An 18929-nucleotide genomic window follows, 5' to 3' on the forward strand; every position below is an offset into this window, starting at 1 on the left:
GTTTCAAAGATAATAATGGTTAAAGTTTTGAAATTTCTGCATGAGAAAGAGTTTCGATAAAGGCCTAAGCAAGCATGCCAGCTGTTTTGTTCGAAAACCAATCAAAATTTCACAACTTAATCCATTATTATCTTTGAAACGGTTAGGTTTATGAAAAAAATCACAACAATAAAATCGTCTTAAAATTACTTTTTCTACCAGAATACATCATAAAATACAGGGTGTTTCATAAGAAAAATCAAAGTTGGCGGCCATATTGGAAAAATGGCGGCTAAAATATTTTTTTTGACTTGACTATAATTTTTTAAATAAAAAATCCAAGGCACTTACCATTTAACTTTTTTTGATATCTCTTATAGTTTTCGAATAAAACGGCTGGCACACTTATGTCAATCACCCTGTATAAATGTTGCCTAGCAAATTTTACTGAACAATATTAGACTAGGCCTAACAGTGGAAAATCTAAGGATGTGTCTGAATCTGAAAGCTGACAAAAAGTAGGAGATTCATAATAAAATATTACAGAAGACTTCTTCCTATTGTTGAGATTTGTTTGGATTGGATTTTAGATGGCTCAATGTTTCACTCATAATCTGCAGTTTTGAAACTGAGTAGTTTACTATCATGTTGACTTCAAGTGGCTTTGACTTTTTAAACTCCAAAAATGGTCCATTCCTGAGTTTTCAAAACAAGATGGAGTTGACTGTACATAGGTGTATTCGTTCCAACAATAAACATTTTCATTATTGTAAGAATTAAACTCACTTTTCTACACTTAACAGAAAAGCCTAACAACTATTTTGTACAAAACCAAACTGTACACTATATGGACATAAGTTTGAAACAAGTTATTTATTACATGTAAAATACTAGCGATTTGTAATCATTGAAATGTGACACAACTTTATTTACGTTTCTATCCCTACGGTTTCGCTATAAAAATACTTCGAAAAATATAGCGACCTATTTACAATTCTATTATCATGAACTATTGCATTCCCACTTCAAAGTTCATTGTATGACAGTCTAAATTTGCGAGGTTGACAACAGCGCATGTTGCGGTTTTGGCGAAACTTGGCAAACAGATTAGCCGCACCTTGTGGACCTCTCCATCACCTAAAACAGAATCAGCTGCTATTGAGAATAAGGTTACCATCGGCGACCAAAGAACAAAATAGACTGGCAATACCGTACAGCATACACCGTAAAAGGACATCTCTCTGCACGCAACCGATGAAATATTAAATTTGCCATATTTCAATAAACTGACAAATATATATATAAGCCTGGTTTAAAAGGGTAGGGTAGAGTTTCTATTTAAACTTTCACTAGGAGCCTAGTAGGTGGAAGAATACAGATACTAGCAGCATGTTGGAAAGTAGCTCTACTCTACTTCCCCCACCACTAGCAAAATTCTCACACTCCTGCACACTATATACTTGTGTAAACGTGATCCCTTGGCCGTAGAGTTTCTAGTAGAGTGACACTGTCTTTTGGCTGGTTTTGAACACTCATTTTGGGAATGGAGGGGAACACACAGTTCACAAACTATCATCAACACTCTATGTGTGAACAGTCGGTTGTTTAAAATCGGTAGTGTGGACGAGAAAGTAGCTCTACTATAAACTCTACACAACCAACAACTCTACCCATGTAGACCAGGCTTTGGTGTTGTTGAGATAAAATACTAAAATTTAGGAATTTGGTACAAAATTATCTACAAATGGTGAGGGCATAAATGAATCTAAATAAGTTTGACACAACAAAAACTTTGTGAAATAACATAAAAAGTTGGTCAGTGAGAAACATTTTTTGTAATTGGCCAGGTGATTTTCAACAGCAAGTTGTGGGATAGTTAAAATTAATGTTAGTAAATTAAAGTTATCCTTCTTTACATCTAACAAACCTAATAAGGTTCGTAACCTAATTAGGTTTAATTTGTAACCAAAATAGGTTACAAAGGTTTATCCTCACCATTGAGTGTTTCGACTAGTTTCGTCTGGAATGTTTCCTGATTGCCGGCAAAATAAACATCAGGCCTGGCTTCCAGGATGAACGGATCTCGCTCGTAGAACGGGTAGCATGCTGCAAAGTCAGATGTAGTTTTAAAAAGTTTTCTATAAAAATCTAGATAAATTTTTTCTTGGGAGTTATTACCAAGGACTAATACATTATTTAACAGAATAATACTAAAATTGAAGGATATTTTTATCTTTTACTACATCCACTCTGAAAGTAAAAATAATTTTGATTAACATATAAACATAAAATCAAATGTGAGTCTTTTTACTTTTACATGGTTCAAATAACAAGTTTGTCTCCCATTTAACCTTTCAGAGGGCGCATTGGTTTTCAAAATGGGAGAGGGCGCACCTGGAGGTTACTTCCAGATCAATAAAAACAAACATTTATGATCTAAAATTTGTATTTTAGTGCACAAATTAAGTTTTATATTTAATTTTAAACATCAAAAATGTGTTTAGTGAGCTCTTAATTATAAAATAACTTAATTTGATTTTATAAATATAAAATTAAACTATTATTCTATCAAATGTTCTAATATAAGAGCGCACACGGAAGCTAATTTCTCTTACAAAACTAACAAATATAAAATAGTGGTGAGTTTTGACCTTCACTTGATTCTAGGAATAAGTTGTGTGAGGTACAGTGACAATCACACTGCGGGAAAAATAAAACATCCCTGGAGGTTACTTCCGTGATGCGAACTCTGGAAGGTTAAACTACTTTTACCATTAGAAGCTATCATCACAAATAACTTTGACTAGGCAGTGAGGGCTGGTAGAGGAGTGTGTAGGTATAAGGAATAGATGAATTATGGTGGTACAGTATGGAGCATGGTAAAACTATCAGAAAATATAGTCCAGTGTGGATGCCTCAGCTCGTACCTTCCGAGAGCAAAAAAAGTGGCAGAAGGTGTTATCACTAGGATATGTTGTCATACCTTGCAAAAATATAACGGGATTTTATGGTACTTGATCGTCTGCATAAACCAATAGTCAGATAACACAGAAAATCACTTCATTGAAAATCTACAGTATAAATGTTTAGCTTCTTCCTCAGTAGATAGTATATAGAAAGTATAGTTTTTGTCAAAATTCTAAAGGGATGTCTGTGTGTATGTGTGTTTGTATGATTGCATCTGTGTGTGTAGATGTGCACAGAGCTACGGACTACATCTGTTGTCCAATTTTGAATATGTTGTTGATTTTTTTCGGTAGCCCATTTGAGTACCACTAGTTTATGGTATCTCCAGGTTTTTTAATTTGTTTATATTTTAACTTTTAATTGTGGGTTTTTGGTAAAAACCCTTAAAATTGTGGACAAAATCAGATTATGAACAAACCGGTTTTAATGAATTTGTTTACAATATAGCATGTTATAGTCCTTTAAACTAAAAACAATATGGTATAATCATTATATCTCCAATGCTGTAAAAATTATGGTTAAAAAATTATCGCAACTTTTTCTATTTTTCCCATAAAATATCATAGTGACACCCAACGCTTGCCCGTTATAAGGGTTTAAGATAAGCTAGGGAAAGTGTGTGTAAGTTTGCTGATAACGTTTATTTATAAATACATCGATGACTTGATGCCGTTGATAAATTCAATATCAATCGCCACTTACGCAGAGTATCCGGGGAGGTAGGGGAGAGATGGCCCCACTCCAGGGTTTGATGTAGAGTATCCAACGGATCACTCATCCGGGTGAATCGGATGATATCCATAACCGGTTGACCAGAAGTGCCGGTGATCCGGCGTCCGTTGACCAAACAGCTGTATGGGTTGGTGACGCCATGCAGACTCTTGAACCTAGAAGCCTGTGATGAGAATTACGTGATTAATTGTTTGGATTGATTCAGAGTCCAAATATTTGTCATTTCAAAAATTTACTATGTAGGCTATTTTAATACAGTTTAGTCTCATTAATCAAACAGGCCTTGGGGCCCTTTTAAGTTTTGTATTTCTCCATAAGATTAACATGGGAAACAAACATTGCTATGAAACTCCAGCTGTTGTCAGAAATTAGTGAGAAGAAGAACATATGTTATTTGAAAACAGTCAATAAGTTTGCTAATGTAACAGTTTGCTACAAACATTTACTGACTTGGTTGAAATGAAATAGTTACTATTTGAATTTGGTTTTTCGTAAATATTACAAAGGAAAAAAGCTAGAGACCCTGAATAATTTATGATATACTAAAAAGAAAACTGAATTTACAATGTGCTACATTTCTTGGTAATCATTGAAAGAGCCGATTTGCAAACTATGGAAACATAGGAAAGTCATAGAACACCACCAAGGAGAAGAAATAGAAACAATGTTTTTTTATATTTTTATTTATAATTGCGGTTATGGACAACCTAATGCGGCTATGAGTAAGGCTATTTGTAGAAAACACTAAAAAACAAGATCAGCTTTTGAAAAATTATAAGATATTTACAAGAAATGTTGATTACAGTAGACCCCCTCTTATCCGACCTCGTATTAATCGATAATCGGATTATCCGCCTTCGATCGTAAAATAATACAGTTTGTTTTAACCGACCTTGCTTTGAGAGCAGTTCGGTTTAACCGCCGCTTTCTAAGAATCTTGGCATTTCCGCTCCCACGCTGGGCGATGAGAACTGAACCATACGCTTATCTCCACAGGATATGACTAAGAATAAGTTATTTTGTATTGATCACAAAAAATATAACATGTTGTCAGTTTGTTATCTTTGCGGAAAATTTATAACATCGTAAAGTGCGTTACGATTTTGAGAACTGATTATCTTATCGCTGGAGTAAACAAACAATGCAACTTGTAGGGAGGGCAGGGAAGGGGGGTTAACAACTCCAAGATCAAGATGGTTTTTGTGCCTCGAGCTTCTATTGAGAGGCTATAAATAAACATCCTGTCTTGTAACAAAATAGTTGCTTGTATCTTTAATTTTGACAAAAGGTTCTATACTGTATTATGATGGATTTGGAAAGCATCAATTAATACATTACAGTTCTAATGTTATTAAAATAGGAATTTTTATTGACTCTTGCCTAGTACCATTGACTTTATAGTACTATAATATATTCCACTGAAAGTAGGCCTATTTGACTTAACCGTGTTTTGTGTTTATTTGTGACTTTTCTATCAATACGAAAAAGGAGATAAGAGTAGTTTATTTTATAAATAATGCAAGTATGACTTCAAAATAATGATTATATAATTCCAAATGAATAGCAATTCATTATGTTTTCATTTTAGGGATTGCCCGTTTTAACCGACCTTTTGAGTCATCCGACCTAGGTCCGGTCCCATTAGGGTCGGTTAAGAGGGGGTCTACTGTATATTGATCTGTTATGTACATCTTGAGTATTTCCATAATCTTTCAGTCGAATCTTTTAAAGTCATCAGAAATTATGACTGTTATTCGTTTTAAAATAACCCCTATAATTAGCAATTGCTCGAATTCGAGCAACAGGTACAGTAGTAGATATAGTTATAAGACGTTTCTTTTATTTACTTTCCGTTCTCATTAGGCCTAATCCAAAACCTATTTACAAACATATTTAAAAAAGAAATTTTTTTTTGTGCACACTAGGAAAATCTCATCTTGAGGATCAGGAAGGAAATATAGGCTATACCCTGTTCCGTCCCGAAATAAAAGATAATTCCCATCATTCCTAATGTAAAACCTAAGATATACAGCACTCACATTTGGGAACATGCAGTAATGTAACGGCTGTTGAGGCAGTGTATGGTTGGTTGGGTCAAACTCTCCCGGCATGATGTCTACGTCGACGAATTGCTGAAAAGAAACCACCAAATTATCTGCCAGTGTAACAGAGCAGCGGTTTTTACATTGAAGTAGAGGAGTCATAAAATAGTATATTGAATTACTAGAGCCTAAAGTGACTCTTTCCAAAACAAGTTTAAGTTAAACTATCGACTATCGAGACAAAGCCTACTGTCGGGTCAAAAAGTATAGATACTCGAGTTTGAGCTTTTATTGCAACGTAACAAGTAGTCGTAGAAAAATACAAGTTACATCATAATTTTACGAACTTATTTCTGCGTTTATGTGTGTTGGTTTAAAATTTTTCAACTCAGCCTTTCAGCGGGTTGAATTAAAAAAGTACAGGTTTTTCGACGATTTACCAACAACGGGCAACTTTAACGTTTTATAACAAAAATACTACTGATCTTATCATTATGAAATTTTTATAGCTTTTAGAACATATACTTATAAAGCATATTTATAAGTTTTAGAATTTTTCGTCAAAACAAAAAAAAACCTGTTATGGTTTTTGTAAAGGCATTTTATTTCCGCGACGGGACAAGTTAGAAACTCTGATGAAAACTTAAATTAAAGTTCTTAAGTGGTGTTTAGTAATTAAAATGGACGTATAATCAAAGCTGATCTGAAACGCAATAGTGCATGAAATTTGTACTGCTATTGATCCGCAGGCCCCCTGCCCGGGACCGGTTTTGGCAGCACGGACCAAACCGCCGGGACCTCATCACTACAATATACCTACCCCTAACCATATGTTCACTGTTGCAATAGACTTCCCAACGCATTCTGAAACCTTTTGATAAACTGAATATTGCTTGACATTACACCTGACACCTTCGTTTTTTAAAACAAAACATATCGCCTTTAAAATCATAGTGATTTTAGCTTCTGATAAATGGGGCGCTCTGGGCATCTTGACTACAACGAACAACACAGACAGACTGAGGAAAATATGTTCAACCCACAATAATAACATTGTAGGGGAAGGTAGGTATTTAAGTATGATTCATCGTTCGAGCGTCCATGCTGCAAAACCTAGTCCCGGGCAGGGAGAACTTCCTGCCTGCAGATAGCGGTAAAAATTGCATGCACTATTGCGTTTCAGATCAACTTTGATTATACGTCCATTTTAAATATTAAACACCACTTAGCTAATGTGTAACTTAACTTTTCATTTGTATCTTTTTAAGAGCTTTAATTTAAGCTTTCATCGGAGTTCCTAACTTGTCCCGTCGCGGAACTAAAATGCCTTTACTAAAACCATAACAGATTTTTTTTTGTATTGACGAAAAATTCTAAAACTTATAAATATGCGTTATAAGTATATGTTCTAAAAGCTATAAAAAACGCATGACGATATGATCAGTAGTTTTAGCGAATTTCCCTATAGGGAAGTAGCTATTACCGTAGGTCTCATGGTAAGACTTAGGCCCGGGACCGATTTACTTTTTCATTTTGATGTCCCCAGAGGCCAAAAACACCACTCGTTCAAATTTTTATATATGTATATATATATATATATATATATATATATATATGTGTCCGTGAACACGATAACTTGAGTAATTTTTATCCGATTTTGATGAAATTTGGTTTGAAGGTGTAAGGCGGGATAAACTTGAATGAGTTCGCGATCCAGCATGATCGGACCATGGGAACAGGGTTTTATGGGGGGTTTTATGGGGTAAAAATTGGTTTTTCTCACTTTTGACCCTCAAAACACAAAATTTCCCAATTTTTCTCTAAACCTTCTTAAAGAGCTTAAAAAACAAACAATTCAGTATATCAAAGTGTTTTTGTACGGTTATTGGCTACGGAGAAAACTAAAAAAATCGTAAATTTTAAATTCCCATGTTATTCTTATGGAGAATATTGTAAAATGTTGTAGTTTGCTTGTTTATGGATATCTTTTGATCAAACTTGGCAAATATATTCATTTTATACTAAGCAATAATTATTTTACCTGAAACACACACTTTATTAGTTTCCTTGTAGCAGCAAACCTAGGTTAAACCTAATGTTATTTAAATAGATCAATTGAAAATCAATTCAGCCAAATTGAAATTCGCTTAGGCGTCAGGTTTGCTGCGGCGGGGGTATTTTGTTATAAAATGTTAAAGTCGCCCGTTGTTGGTAAACCGCCGAAAAACCTGTACTTTTTTCACTCAACCCGCTGAAAGGCTGAGTTGAAAAACTGCATAAAACATTGTAAATCAACACACATAAACGCAGAAATAAATTCTTAAAATTATGATGTAACTTGTATTTTTCTACGTCTACTTGTTATGTTGCAATAAAAGCTCAAACTCGAGTATCTATACTTTATGACCAGACAGTAGGTTGAACAGGAAGTGTAAAAATCAACCTTTTGCTTGAATGATTAACCATTAATTAATTACCTTATACTGAACCGTTTCGTAAGCTAACTAGAAACTAATTAAGGTACTTTGGTATCATACCGACCACGTCTTGTAAACTAATCTAACCTAACCTAATCCAACCTAAGGGTGGACTATAGATTAGGTTAGGTTACATAGATTTTGTTATACAAACGAATGACAATCTGTTTTGGAAGTTAAGTTTTTGTTTTTTAAAGATGAAAGTTACGTGCATCAGGTAAATGATGTCCTTGACTCCAACTGATTTTATTCGCCTAAGGAAATAAAAATCTAGTTCAGCTTCTCGAACATGTTTCATGCACTTATGACTGTGCTTTAGGATATTAAAAATTATTAAATGGTTACATTTTCAAACTGGACTATCTCAGAAAACTTAATCATTAGCACGAAAAAATTAATACCACAATAAAAAGTAATTACGGTCCCCTGGAGGATACAACTAAGAATAGAAAATATCAAATTTATATTTCTTTACCACAAGCTGGTTCAAAAATCCATCGAGGAGTTTGACTGCTGAAAGAGAAGATGAAGAACTTTCTATTGTTGTGGTTTTCGTCACTTTATCTTCCTTCTTTTCCACATCACTCCTCACACTGTTTCCTGAAGTCATAAGTCATAAGTCATAAGTATTTTATTGCATAAAACATTCTTCTTTACAAAGGCAATGGTGAACAGATGCATGGTCAATCAATACGTTATAAAAACTAAAAGTAATAAGTTACAACAAAATACAACAAGAACAATACAATTGAGAGAAAGTTACCAATTCAGACAAGTTAGAAAAAAGACAAATTTAAATAAAGATCTTGAAGCAATATCAGAGAAAAAAACAATAAAAAACATTCTGTGTCATATTTTACATAAACTAATGGTCAATCAATATCACGGTCATTTAGGAAATCTGCCAGGAAGTAATATGATTTCTCCACCAATAATGATTTTGTCCAAATTTTAAATTTTTGTGGTGTATAGGATTTTATTTTTGAGGGGATCTTATTATATAGACAAATCCCCATATAGATGGGGTTTTTTTACAAAATGAGAGTGTCTATCAATTGGATAATTTAGCAGATTTGGGTTTCGGGTATTATAACTATGAGTGGGTCTAAATTCATCAAAAAGTGTATTATTTAAATGAACAAAATTTACTGTTTCATAGATGTACAAAGAAGTCAATGGCATTATTTTTAATTCCTTAAAAGAACGACGACAGCTTGATCCATATTCTGCCCATAATTCTGAATTAAATAAATAAATATTACAATCTTGTCCGGACACTCCTCAGAATGATGGAGTTTTTGGTTATATTTACAGTTCAGATCCTAATAAAGCCAAAACGAGTCTTTATCTGTCTTCCTTTGTGTGTTTGATAACAATTTGTGCTACCTACTCCCGGAATAATTTGAGCACAGATCAAGATTAAAATATTTTTCCAGTATTTACTAAATCAGTGAGAATGTTTAGTTATTTAAAACATTACCATTATTTAAATAACAGTCAGCTGTTTTAAGTTTAGAGAAAGATTATTTCTGCAAACTGACACTACATTATAAATTGTTTACAATTAGCCTAGTGATATTTTGGTAATAATTTTGCAATGTTTTATAACATAGTTACCTTGTTAATAGATAGTACCTGGGGACCGAGCTTTAATCGGAGAAAATCATTAGTTCACTCTGAAAGCAGTCTTAGTATCGGAGATACATAAATCTGTTCCCAAACTCCACACGGCTCGCCTTTACAACGTCCTACACCATTTCCTACGTCATGGACCTGTTTCCCTCCATTCCCATAGCACTTTAAGATTGTAGATACCTTAATCTAATCGTTATTAACAGTTCCCACACTCCGGACAGCTCGCCTTGACTACTTCCTTCACCACTTCCAACGTAGCGGACCTGTTTTTCTCCCTTCCCATAGCATTTCAGAATTGCAGATACGTTAATCTAATCGTCATAAACAGTTCCCACACTCCATACTAATCGCCTTTACTACTTCCTTCACCACTTCCTACGTCGCAAACATGTTTCCCTCCCTTCCCATTGCATTTAAAGATTGCAGATACATTAATCTAATCGTCATAAACAGTTCCCACACTCCGGACAGCTCGCCTTGACTACTTCCTTCACCACATCCTACGTCGCGGACCTGTTTCCCTCCCTTCCCATTGCATTTAAAGATTGCAGATACCTTAATCTAATCGTCATAAACAGTTCCCACACTCCGGACAACTCGCCTTGACTACTTCCGTCACCACTTCCTACGTCGCGGACCTGTTTCCCTCCCTTCCCATAGCATTTTAGGATAGCCCATACCCTTATCTAATCGTCATAAACAGTTCCCACACTCCGGACAGCTCGCCTTGACTACTTCCTTCACCACTTCCTACGTCACGGACCTGTTTCCCTCCCTTCCCATAGCATTTTAGGATTGCAGATACCCTAATCTTATCGTCATAAACAGTCCCCACACTCCGGACTGCTCGCATTTACTACTTCCTTCATCACTTCCTACGTCACGGACCTGTTTCCCTCTATTCCCATAGCATTTTATGATTGCCTTTACTACTTCCTTCACTACTTCCTACGTCACGGACCTGTTTCCTTCCCTTCCCATAGCATTTTAGGATTGCAGATACCTTAATGTATTCGTCATAAACAGATCCTAGACTTCGCACTGCTACCCTTGACTACAAAGTCTCGAGTAATCTTAAGTATAATCAATCTTTGGTATAATCTTTGCTCAATATTAACAAGTGATGTTTTTCCTTTTGTACTGTATTTGTAATTTGCTAGTATACTGTGGGTAGTTGGTTTATTATGAACACGTGCTACAACTTCAAGTCTTTTGTTTACCTTTTCCTTGTTATTTAATTCAACCAACATGGTTACTTAGCAACCCATAAGACTAATGTTAAAAAAATGTGACTTTCAGTTTCGTTTTTCTACGTAATTAGATTTTTGTTGGCAGTTCTAACTGCATGAAACTTGTTTTTAGGCCAAAAATAAACTATTTACAAGATTTGAAGAAAATCGTCGGAGCCGTTTTCGAGATCTTTCTGCAAGCAAGCAAGCAAGCAAGCAAGCAAGCATACATACAAGCAAACATTGCTCGTATTAGAGTATAGGATATTTTGACAAAATTTGGCAAATGTATTAATTTTGAACTAGGCTAATATCATTGAACTATAAAAACATATCAGCTTTCATGTGACTCACATAAATACTTGTTCCTAATTTTACTCAAAAAGGGAATAAATCTGACATGTTTCGGGAAATATTTAGAGGGAAAATGGACATTCGCTTAAGCCGCGTTTATACTAGAATTTTGAACAAATGTTTGGAGCATTTTGTCGGCAACACTTGTTTCTAAAAAAAAGTTTCAACAGATAGTGCACTTTACTTTGATTTAGTTGGAAACAATTGAATCACCGTTCCCGAGAACACAAGATCAGTCCCCCTTGAGATGGTCACGTACGTGGTGGTGAGTAGGCGCGGGTCAGTAGGCGGTGGGGTAGTGGGGAAGTGTTGTAAACAGCATAGAAGTACAGTACAGTACAATTTTTTCCACAACAAATGTTTTCTTATGTTTGGAACATCCTTTGATCCCTACCTACTTCTTATGAGAATTTTTGTTGTAAACACTTGAAATGTTTCTGTTCAAAAAGCAAGTGTTTCTTGGTTTTTTACAAACATGTAATGGGTTAAAATTATAGAGGGGTTAAGTTTTTATATTTATTATTTAATTATCAGTAGGCCTATTCCATACCTGGTTGGTGATAGTGGTAAACCTATCATGGTAAGGTAAATAGGCTGTTCTAGGCCTATCCTAGGGTTGAAGTAGGGATAACCTCACTTTTGGAAAAATCACTAAAGACACTATTTTTTAGATTCACAAGTCACAGTATTGCATCGTTGTGTACAAAACGAGTGATAAACCGTTTCTGTGTAACCCCCATGCCTAATATACACCTTTGGGAAGTACGGTCAAAGTTGTTGGTTAGGCTAGGGTGGTGAACCGCGATCACCAATACAATATCACTACATAACATGCATACACTTTGTCGCACACTAAGCTACACGTCACGGGTGGAAATTATACTTTTTGTTTAAACCAGAGACGATATTAAAGTTCCGCAGTATAATTTCACAGTCGGCGCAGGTGAATAACAACAGTAACAACATAACCTGTACCACTAGTCGGCTGTCTTGGCGTTGTGTTGTGACAGCGCCAATTTTGAACTCGTGACGTCACCGATCAGCTGGGAAGTGAATCAGCTGATTCCCCATCCCTAAGGGGTTAGGGAGGGGGAAGTAGGGAAGATCCCTTGTGGGCTAGGGATGCGACGACATTCTAATTCTGCGATTTCCAGCGTTAGGACGTTACTAGTGTTCAGTAGCTCAGTAGTGGTTTTGCCTAAAGTGAATTTACGTGTGCTTTATTGTGTTAGCGAAGATCCCTGGAGTATACAGGTAATTCACCGGCTTTATCTTAATAGTGTGTACTATTATTTTTTATTATTTAGCGATAAACCCTCACTTTATTAGTTTGGCTGGAATCCTTTATTGGGTGTTAGAACCTGTTGAAGACTGTGTGATAGCGTATGCTAGGGCTCGCACGGGATTTGTTAAAGATTCAATACATATAAATACATCGTTTAATAGTGTGTTTATAATATAGATTGAGGGTGACGGGGTTTTAGCGATTATTTTGCCGGGATATTCAGTAGGTGTTGAACTGCTGCGGCAAAGCGGGCAAAGTTGAACCCGTCTCTGCAGGTCGTGCAAACACGAGGTCGGGTGAAGCACGCTAAGTATATTCAGAAGTAATATTCTAAGTGTTGAGGTTGACGAAACTGCAACATTAAGTTGTTTCAAAATTTCATTGAACGGGTTTTCATTATTTTTAAATTTAATTTAATTAGCTGTTCCCAGGTGTGAACGATGATGATGGTACAGTAGCGTTGTTGGTTACCGGTACTGAGTTCACACCTGATTCACACTACATTTTTGCGTAAATACAAATCTGTACCTGTGCTAGGTTGTTGAGTTAATTAAATAAATTATTTTTATCTGAACCCTGGAAACTTCCCAGCACGCCGACTTGAGCGATCCGCTGGCGAGAGTTGGTGACGTCTTTCCCGCTTTAACCACGGAATAGCGCATATATTCCGAGCGGGAAAAACGGCACGTTACAAACATTAGTTGTAAACACTTGTTCCTAACTAAACTCCAGTGTAAAAGCGGCTCTAGTCTATAGGTTTGCTGCGATGTAGGTATTATTATTTTATTTACCCGCTAAGATGACCCGTACAACCTTGGCAGCTCGTTCCTGGTCCGCAGGTTCGCCCAGCATACCAGACAGCCAATCTATCAACAGTTGCGTACTGAGCAGGTCTGTGCCTCCAGCCAAGTCTAGGCAACTGACCAACACGACAAACCTGCCAACAAAAAAGTTGTTATTTATATCTCACCTTCACACCCTAGGACACCAGCCCGGAACCATTCAACACTTCTTTAGGCTAGACCTAGAGGGTCGTGCTTGTGGTATTCTCGCAGATACAATACATTGTCGGGGTCTGAACCTAGCTCCGAGGGGACGGAAATCACTACACCAGTGTGCTTCTCAAACAACCACACAGTAAGAACAGTAGGCCTGGTTCAATCATCTTAAAAGTGATTTTTAAGTTTCAAACATTTAAAAAACTGAAATAACATAATAACTACATTAAGTATGCTAAACAAAACTATTTGTACTATATATTATTTAGACAATTTTCGAATTTTCTTACAATTCAAACTATCACAAATTTAAGGATATAGGTTCATAAGGGAAACCTTTAACAAAGTCTATTGCAATATTGTATAGACTGAATAAATAACTATATGGACCATAAATATGCTGTATTGTAAGCCTAAGTGTGAGATACTAGCCTTGAGTAGCTTGGTCCAGTGGTGTGGTCGTAAATTTTCCAGAGTGGGAATGCTCATCATTTTCACTGAAAAATACAGGTCGCTTACCAATATATAGGTTCTTTTCCCCTTGCGTTCCCACACCATTACACCACAGACTTTGTCACCAACACAAAATAATTTGGTAAAACTTTTTTTGTAGATTTTATCAGCATTCTTCTATTTAACTCACTGATCGTCCTTTGGTGGGCTGATTAGAGGAGGTATTGTCTCGACGCCGGCAAAACACCAATCCTCTACAAGGAACTTTCCCCCTTCTGCTTCTTCCTTTCCCAACACCGCACAAACGACTCCCGTAACCACCTGAGGAAGAAAGTAAAAGATAATTTAATTTGCAGTTTCACGTTTCATCTCAAAGAGCAAGTTTGAACCGTTTGACAGGTCATGAATCATGTTTAAACTTTTTAAAGCTAGGGGTGAAAATATTTTTCTAATCTTAATTGTTGGTTATAAGTAGAGACCTATTATTAATTGGATATATTTCAATCATCAAAAGAACAAATCTAAATTACATGCGTCCGTCCTTGGACTTTCAGATTGTTTTGTGAGGAAGAATCCTTCACAAGTCTACAATGTTACTATTACAAAATGGCGGATGGGCAAGCACTATCTGGACTTAAATTCTTAAAGGAAAGCGTATAAGGTTTTCCTCAAAGTCATTCTTATATACTATTTTTTTTTCAGTGACAAAGCTTATTTTAATTTTTGTGGCCCCTTCAACAAACAGAACATGTACTACTGAGCTAATCACCGAGCATGACTCTATACGATTTGCAGACCAACATCAAGGACAAAATTTCCAACATGATACATCCCTCTTATGTTGGCAAGAGTGATGACACTACAATCGGTTGAATCATATCAAATAATTATTGGTAATTAGTTGAGAATAGGGGATTGGGAGTAGAGTAATTGGTCTTACTAAACTTAAGATAGTAAAACCATAATTATAAACAAAAGAAAAACTTCATTAAAATTGTACAATGGGTTTTGTTCAGTTTTGAAAAAAAGTTATGCCGCACCTTGTAATATCAATCAACTTTGGAAATTGGAATTTAAACATACCATTTGTATGGATCATATAAAGCCAGCATGATTGATTTGTAGCAAACGGATTGATGTTTAAATTAATAATTACAACTTACGTCAATCAATCCAGTATGTTTATGGAGGACGCACGTTTAAACCTTTAGGTCATCAGTGCAACAGCGGAGCAGAAGATGACCTAAAGGTCGAAACGTGCGTCCTCCATAAACATACTGGATTGATTGACGTAAGTTGTAATTATTAATTCATATAAAGCCAGATTTTACCCTAAGAGAAAAAAATTGAATAAAGTATGAACGTTCCATTGAAAGTTCAAAATTCACCATTATCAATTTCTTATCCTGCCATTTATCGCAAGAAAGAAAATAGTTAATTCACACCTTGTGGACATCTAAACTCCCATGGAGAACAATTCGCTGTAGTTCGTCTTCCAGGATCAAAGTATCCGTGTCAGACACAAAGTTTGTGCGGATTGGCTGGGGAATCAGCTGTGCCTGTAAATACAAGACATTCATCAAAATATAATCTAAGATATTACCCACAATATATATGGTAAAATAAGTACAAGGAGTCCCTAATAAGAGTTTAAAGGGTGATATCTGAATTGTTAAGTACTTATGTTATTTTCCCATGAAGAACCAACCATTAAATAACAAAAAATCGGATTTTTGGAGATAAGCTGGTTTTGATCAAAATTGATATGTTATGGTCCTTATAATTCTAAAAAAATAGTACAACCCATTGCTGTAACACTTATGGTTCAAAAGTAATTGCAGCTTTTGAGATTTTTAATTACACCGTCACCGCTTACCCATGATAAAGGTTGTTGACAAGCTTATGGGATAAAGTATGTGTCAGAATGCTGATACCGTTAATTATAAATATGTAATTAAAGAGTTTTAATTGATTCCATGTACAATTTCATTGATTATACATGGTTTTAATACTTTTTTATATCAAAATGTATAAAAAAGTTTGTGTGTCTAATGTTTTAACACCTGCAAAAAGACTCTGTGTGTCACTGATTGTGTTTTAAAATCAAAGTCACTGACGAAGGGATAAATTGAATGGTCCCAGAACAACCACAGAACATAAATTATATTGTTTTAGTTTAGGTATGTAGTAAACACATTCTTCCTAACTGGCAGAACCAATACAAAAATAAATAAATATACTTTTTATTTATGTTTGGACGGAGACCTTGCTACATGTGAGCCTAGTAGAAGAGATCTGGAAATGTGTAAAGTGAGCTTATTTATAAACTTCCTTAGTATGTGAAAAATAAATTTTACAACCCCTTTAAGCAGAATTTAAACTATTTTTACCTAAAAGTTATTTTGAAACTACCTATTGAAAATTAACAGTTTTAAGCAATATTATGACAGTTTGTAGACTCAATGCAGAACTGCTCTTTTAGGCCTGGATGTAAAAAAATAATAAAATAATGATCGGAAACCAAGTAGCCTATAGATATTTGATACCTAAATATACGGAAATACGGCACATTCTACATTTTTGACTTACTTCTTCACTAATATCTTTCAGAATGCTCGGTTTTAAACGTTGATCCAGAAAGAGGGTTCCAATGATAACACACTTTTCTCCCTCTGCTTTTTCCAGTTCCACTAACCGACAAACTTTAACGTCAGAACCTGAAATATTGATAAAACTAAGTGAAGAATATTATTCTAAAGTGGTGCTTCCATTATTTACAAAATTAACTACACTTTTATCTCCTTTTTTTCTTAAGTATTGACGATGGAAATGTCACAATTAAACCCAAAACATGGTAAAGTCAAATAGCCTACTTTTAGTGGAAGAAACATCCTGTAGAGTTTAGCACATATTTCCCCTCGCTGAGCAAGGGAGCGGAAATACCAAGATTCCTAGGAAGTGGCGGCCTCTTTTAACCCTGCATTTGCCCGTCCACATAGACTACAGATCTGTGCATGGAACGTATCCAGCAAAGCAAGGGGTGAGCCGGTACAGTACAAAGGTGAACTGTACTGATAAAAGTTTGTGGCAGTGACCAGGATCCGAGCCCACGACACTACTGCCTTGGGGCCCGAAGTCCGCGACGCTACCAACTGAGCCACCGACTCACCAATCAATTTGCTATCCGACTTCATCGTTTTATCAATCAATTTGTACAATCAATAACTTATAGAAGTTTGGGTTTTGAGTAGGATGAGTTCAGTTATCAGTTTATTTGCTGGTTTTATGTTTGCCGTCCCATATAAAGAGAATTTAAAAATGGCGCATCATCAGGAAGATTATCCTCAGCTAAGATGCTTTTGTTGGCAAATTTACTTACAGTAATGAGGTTAGGCCTATTCCTATTAAGTTACAATGATTTTTCCAGGAGCATCAATTATTATGCCTATGTAAGAGGTTAGGCTTAGCCTACTTACCAAATGGATTTCAAAATTAACATACCCCATTTTGCAGAAGCCCTTTTAACCAATGGGTCCCTCAATGAGCTGAGACGAACAGCATAAATGTGGGCAAATTGTTTGGAGAAATCCTTTGATTGCTGACGGAATATCTGTGATAAATCAACATATTCACAATCCACTCTCTTATGGCATATAGCAGCACTGTCCTCAGTAGGCGGACAGTTTAATACACCATATTTTCGCGACATGCTGTCTTCGAGCTTCATTTGTAGACAAATTAATTTTTTTCGATAAAACTAGAAAACCCTTAACTGAAATGGTCGTTTTGGTATCTTCTCTTCTTGCTTGAATCCGAATAGGCCTACTGATTCACTGTAACTGATTAAGTGAAGTTGGTTGAGGTTAGGATTTTTTGGAATCCGAATTCAGGATCTTTGTTGTAAAACCGTCTGCTATAAATTTGCCGCCATTACGTTGAGCGTGTTAGACACAGACTTAACTAGAATCCACTTAGAATGTAGTTTAGCCAATGGTTAAATAGAGTTTTTATTACAGTTATTATGATTATATAATTTGTCATTATTTTAATTTTATATGCATTCAAAATGCTATGTTTTGCTGATTTTGTATCTGCATACTTACAGCTGGTCTGAGCCTCCAGGGATGTTGGATGTTACTTACTGTGCTATCGTCAACCTGGAGAAAACCCCAACCTTTACAGTCATATTAACAAGGTGAGGTATATTACATTAATTTATTTAATACCATGCCTTCATTTTTACAATTGTTCACTGGATAAACTGTGTCAGATTTGAAAATAAAAACTTTCTACCATTAGCTTCTCAACAACCTTTATCATGGGTAAGCGGTGGAAGTAACTCTGGTATTTTTTATGAAAAATTACAAAAACTTTTGTTGAACCGTAATTTTAAAACAATCACGGAAGTTTACACGATTCAGAATTATGATGAAGAACCATACTAATTTTAATCAAACCAGATTTTTTAATAAGATTTTTCATCATGTATTTTATGGTGTTTTAATGCGAAAATAAAGTAACAATACCTTTTAAACACTTTACTTTTTACATTTTTTACAAAAATGGGAGTTATACCATTCTGTTAAGAATTTAAAGGGCTATATCATACTACATTTTAATCAAATCGTTCGGGTTATTTTTGAGATTTTTTCCTGGAACGAAAGGTTGTTCCCAGAAACCCCACAAAATTTCGCGATTTCAAGACACGGTAACTTTTTCACTGCGATCATGGAAGACATTGGTGATGATTCCATGAATGTAGAAGATATGCATGATTC

The 18929-nt window shown here is 35.4% G+C and overlaps 1 protein-coding gene across 1 annotated transcript; it reads right to left on the reverse strand.

Annotated features, from left to right (window-relative positions):
- Positions 1-348: 348 nt before the first annotated feature.
- LOC128987100 (DNA polymerase delta subunit 2-like) lies at positions 349-18040 on the reverse strand. The gene is made up of 10 exons (XM_054407801.1): positions 17653-18040; positions 16741-16868; positions 15597-15710; positions 14342-14472; positions 13492-13637; positions 8673-8797; positions 5718-5810; positions 3649-3841; positions 1975-2085; positions 349-1116 (listed from the first exon to the last, which is right to left on the reverse strand). Exons 1-10 carry the CDS (start codon positions 17876-17878, stop codon positions 989-991), a joined length of 1395 nt encoding a protein of 464 aa, XP_054263776.1. The 5' UTR covers positions 17879-18040; the 3' UTR covers positions 349-988.
- Positions 18041-18929: the final 889 nt, after the last annotated feature.

Source organism: Macrosteles quadrilineatus, unplaced genomic scaffold (assembly GCF_028750875.1).
Source record: "Macrosteles quadrilineatus isolate MER2022 unplaced genomic scaffold, UCM_ALF_1.0 Scaffold_1__1_contigs__length_201487025, whole genome shotgun sequence".
In the NCBI taxonomy this organism is placed as follows: Eukaryota; Metazoa; Arthropoda; class Insecta; order Hemiptera; family Cicadellidae; genus Macrosteles; species Macrosteles quadrilineatus.